The sequence below is a fragment of the Halyomorpha halys genome, unplaced genomic scaffold (assembly GCF_000696795.3).
Source record: "Halyomorpha halys isolate HHAL.00 unplaced genomic scaffold, Hhal_1.1 Scaffold567.1, whole genome shotgun sequence".
In the NCBI taxonomy this organism is placed as follows: domain Eukaryota; kingdom Metazoa; phylum Arthropoda; class Insecta; order Hemiptera; family Pentatomidae; genus Halyomorpha; species Halyomorpha halys.
This window is the reverse complement of record NW_027109033.1, coordinates 422,898-428,206: the sequence shown is the minus strand read 5'-3', so window position 1 is coordinate 428,206 and position 5,309 is coordinate 422,898. Positions and strand designations below refer to the sequence as shown.

The window sequence follows — 5,309 nt, the reverse complement described above, 5'->3', positions numbered from 1 at the left end:
AAAGGGTTTCCGTGGAAATCTGCACAGAATGTACATAAAATACGTATGGATCCAAATTTTTGCAAATATTAGTCAAATTTCGATCATTTTAGTTCTGCATTTTAGAAAATTCCATTATCTTTCAATGAGTCACTATAATCTTTCCAAAGATTGTACAACATTCCTGAACCGCCCCTAATATTCCAGGTATCATTTATTATCTTACCTTGAAAATATTTCTTATAGCGAGTAAAGTTAAATAAACTATGTTTATTGAGGATTTATAGCAATACCAAAAAAGATTGTTGTAAATGTTTTAGGTGGATCGTATTTTACGTTTTGCAGCTGAAGAAATATACTTGGAATCCTCGTTTTTGGTCCTGCTATCATGCCTTTTTTTCATCTCGTTCACAAGATAACTCTCTCGTTCCAGATCCATCTTGAGGTCAACCTTCCGGAAGTTTTTCAAACTCTTCTTCAGATCTGCTACGTTCATTAAATATTTAGGATCATTGCTCTTCTGTTGGCTAACTCTTGGATTCTTGAGCTCCGGTTGACGACGTTCTCTCGACTTAGATTTACCCTTTGGTTTCGAATCCTCCTTATCACTCTCGTTTTCGCTTCCCACCACATTCTTCCACTTCTTTGCTTCTTCCTTTCTTATATCAGCTACTGTCTTCCAATCGTCGGTTGTAGCTGGATTCCTCAATTTTGCAGTTTTAGGTTTTTCAATCACGTCTGTGAATGATTTGATATTTGCTTCTACTGATTTTGCTTGCTCTCTAAAATAAAAAAAATTATAAATTGAGTGTTATATAAATCTCATCACTAAATAAAACTAAAAAAAAAAAAATATTTTGTATTGTTATTTTTGTTCATTTTAAAATATAAAGATTTTGTATTTCTCGTACGTCCATTTTTCCAAACTTAGTAATTTATATTAGTTTTTCTTACATTATCTGATGTATATGTTTATTATTTTTCTCACTTCTTTTCAAGATAATTTTAAATTAATAAATATTAATTTAACTATTCGACTTTATAAAGATATATAGAGTTTATATTAATTTTTTACTTGAAAACCTAATTGGAAGAACATGCTTTAAAATTTTACTGGAAATTAGAAAGTAATTTTTCTTTGAAGAATATATTTTATATATATAATATAAGTCAATCCACAGCGAAGATGATATTGGCTTCTGCATATTTACCGACCTCTCGGGAACATTCCTAATATCATCATATCTATATAAACTGTGCAATAGTCAAGATTAAGAAATAGAAATTAATAAAATACAGCTGAGGAATAAAAGGAAAAGATATATATGTTCATTTTTACGCGATACCGGCAAGTGACATTAATTGATGTGATAAAGATGTAAAAAAAAATTAAATTATTTATATTTATTCGTAAATATTTGTTTTATTAAGGTAATAAAATATTTCCTATATGTGAGAGCTATTATCGTTTAGTAATGTTGCCAAATGATACGTTAATTCGCTCTCCATCAAATGCCCGCTGTCTGCCAGTATGTGTTTAACAGTTAGTGGTACGTCACACTGTCTACACGTTGGTCGAAATGTTCCTGACAGTAAGTATTCTTGGGTTAGTCAAGTGTGTTCAATTCGTGGTCTGGTTGCTTCGTGTCGTCTGCAGAAGAATATTTTTTTTAAATAATTTATTTATTGTTATTTACAACTGTATGCATATATAAACATCAAGTAAATTTGCTGTAAGTGATATTATGACATTATGCAAACATGAGGAGAATCTACCCATTGATAGAACTCCAAAAACACTTCTACAGGAAAAGATCTCGAGGCCATCTTCTTTTCAGACGCCTAGGAGGATTATTAGGTAGTGAAGGAGAAGCCAGGTTAGAAACGAGTTGGTTTGGGTGGTTGGGAAGTTTATCATGGAAGGATTGGTATCTGGTTCTGGCCAAATCGGCAACATAAGGGACATTGAGGTCCTAATGGATGACTTGATTTGTGACAAAGTAAGGAGCATTAAGGATTTTGAACTGTAAGGATTGGATTCGAGAGGAATTAGATGGTTTAGTGGAGCCCCATAGCTCAATTCCTATGTCCAGATAGGCCTTATAATAGTCATGTAGATCAGTCTTTCGTAATGGATTGGAAATTTGGACCCTTTGTCTAGTAAATGTAATCGTCGGAATCGACAAGCAGTTTCCTGTCTTTTCAGTCTTGTATTAGGAGTCCATGTCAGTCGTTTGTCCAGATTTAGTCCTAAGTAACGGATCTTAACAACAGGAATAAGTGGGGTATTATTAAAAGATACTGTGGGGCAAGACGTGACGTAAATGTGATTTGGTGGGATTTATTGGAGTCTATTTTAAACCTCCAGTTTTGGCACCATTCTTCAAGGGTGGTGATGTGGGATTTGAGGAATTGGGATACAATGGAAGGATCATTATTCACTGACAATAGAATATTTTTAAATTCTCCTTTCTGCATAGTGGCCTTGCATATATTTTTTTATTTAAAATTTTGGTAGTTTTAAGATGTTGAAAAATTGAATTTTAATCATAATAATAGGAATATAAAATTATTTAATACAGTTTTTAGTCAGACTAGGTAAGTATTTTTATATATTTTAATTATTATTAGACTATAATATTTGAAATATAACTTAATTCAAACAAGGTTAGATAAGCTTTCCATGTGTTAATATTATAAATTAATTATTAGCATACACAACTTTTGATTCAAATTACTCTCAACTTTTATTTTCAAAAGCTCTCCAACGTTTCGGCCCTCAGGCCATTTTCAAGGAGACAACCTATAAAAAATTTTGTTTTTATATTAATTACATTATTTCCTCAAAAAACCGAAAAACGTTCATTAAAATCCACAGTGTGCAAAATAGTGAAGTAAAATATCCAATAACAGTAAAACATCTAAATCCTACAATCATTTTCTCTATTATTTAATTTATAATAGATTAATGATTTATTATATTAATTGTTTTTGACTGGTTTGTTTCATTATTAACATACACAACTTTGATACAAATTAATCTCAACTTTTATTCTCAAAAGCTCTCCAACGTTTCGGCCCTCAGGCCATTTTCAAGGTGACAACTCATAAAAATTTTTGTTTTTATATTAATTACATTATTTCCTCAACAACATACTAATATCTTGCTCGGCTTTACCTTAAACATTGATATCATTTTCTTTAAAATTTTATCTGCAGGCTAATTGCCCATGTCACATCTTTAAAATAAATTAAATATTAAAATAACGTAACTGCTTCAAAAATTGTTTTTAAATTGATTGCAAAATTGGAGGATTAAAATAAATTCCAATAAATCCCACCAAATCACATTTACCCTTCGTCGTAAACCCATGACCTCTTGACCTATAGTATCCTTAAATAATACCCCACTTATTCCTGATATTCCTTATATGAAACTATATTTTTTAAAATAATGTATATTTTCTATTTACACTTGCTTTAGTCAAGAATATAGAAATATAATTTCTTAAACATACTCTTATTTAGGGAGCGGAGTCGCCCTGTGGGTTAGAGTGACAACTAATAGTACAAGAGCCTAGAGCAGAAAAAAAAGGTTGTTATCTCGGCCCAATATTTGATTACTTTAATAAAAACTATGTATAATTACTAGTCAAAATTGATGAGTCTGCCAAGTATAGGTAGAGGGATTAAAAAATGGAGACTGTTTCAAAAGATAAAAAAAATTAATTTTTCATTCGGAGCTCTATATCGTCAAAAGTAGTAACAATACAAGAAAACCTAAGAGAACGTCATTTAAAGAGGAGTAAATTTTATAAAATATGAGCCCTAATAGAGTTATTTACACTTAATAATTCTCGAGATATAGCTTTTTAAAAAGCAACATTTCATAAAAATGTTCTATAGATTGTATTGAAAGATCAGTAGTTAGAGAATATTTTGAGAAATCTATATATCAAAAACCATTCGACGTTCAGATGTCTATTAGCACTCAAATTAAAGCTATCATAAAGTAGTTTAAGAAGTCTATCTTAGCAGGAGTAGTTTTCATGATATTTGCTAAAATAAACTGATTTATAGTTGTTCGGACAAATTTTCATGTGCCAACTTTATATTCATGTAGGAAAATCTTAGAAACTACTACCCCTTACGTAGAAATGTGTCGTGAACTGCTTTATAGTAACTTAAATTTCCTTTATTAGACATATATTTTTTCAAAAATCAACCATTTTATCTGAACAACTAGCATTTTGTGAATTTATTTTGTCAAATATCATAAGATTTATTACTCATACCAAGATAAACAATTTTATGTTAAATTTAACTAGCTTTAATTTAGGTGCTGACTAATATCTGTTCGTCTTATGGTTTCTGAAATAAAAATTTATTGTCTGAACAGCTATAAATCAATTTATTTTAGCAAATATCATGAAAATTACTATTCGTACGAAAATAAAGGTCATAAATTACATTATTGTACATTAAACTAGCTTTAAGTTGAGTGTTAATAAACATCTGTACGTCGAATGGTTTTTAATATATAGATTTCTCAAAATAAATTCTCCAACTACTAATCTTTCAGTACAAGTTTATGAAATATTGCTTTTTAAAAAGTTATATCTCGAGAACCATTGAACGTAAATTATTAGGGCTAATATTTCAGAAAATTTACTCTGCTTTAAATAATGTCCTCTTTGGTTTTCTTTTATTGTTTGTCATTTTGAAGATATAGAGCTCAAATACTACTTGGCAGACTCATAAATTTTGACTAGTAATTATACATAGTTTTCATTAAAGTAATCAAAAATTGGGGTGAAATAACTGCCTTTTTTTCTTCCCGGTTCTTGTACTATAACTCCAAGGACCCGGATTCGATAATCGATAATAGCAGATTATCATTTATCTTGTAACTGTAGTCATGAGACAACCCTGTGGGTTCAGGGAGCTCTCTAAGGTCCACCAAGCCTCATAAAGTGGGCACCATTAATTGGGGAAAATCTTGTGGTTGAGCGTAATCATGAACAAATCACTATCTTGTTCAAGAATCCTTAGCTAGTACTGCATCCCTAACATTTCATGACTTTTAGCGGTGCAGAGTTTCATTTACATTACTCTTATTTCTGTCAACCGCGCCGATAACGGCAAAAATCAAAATTAAAAAAGATGTTACAAGAATGACTAAGTGTTTTTAAGAGGAAACGTTGCGAGTGGGTAAAAAAAACTATATAATATTATATTTAAAATATAGTTGAACCCGATATTATTCCTTCCATAATAAACTCCCTAACCACCCAAACCCACTCGTTTCTAACCTTGCTTCCTCTTCCATT

The 5,309-nt window shown here is 30.5% G+C and overlaps 1 protein-coding gene across 5 annotated transcripts in view; it reads right to left on the bottom strand.

Annotated features, from left to right (window-relative positions):
- Positions 1–229: 229 nt before the first annotated feature.
- LOC106684291 (uncharacterized protein PF3D7_1120000) overlaps positions 230–5,309 on the bottom strand; it is a 34,663-nt gene continuing 29,583 nt past the window's right edge. For all 5 annotated transcript variants that reach the window (XM_014426275.2, XM_067047249.1, XM_014426277.2 and 2 more), the window contains one exon: positions 230–761. In XM_014426275.2, the coding sequence (XP_014281761.1) occupies positions 296–761 (466 nt within the window). In that variant the 3' untranslated portion in view covers positions 230–295. The remainder of the gene's footprint in view (positions 762–5,309) is intronic.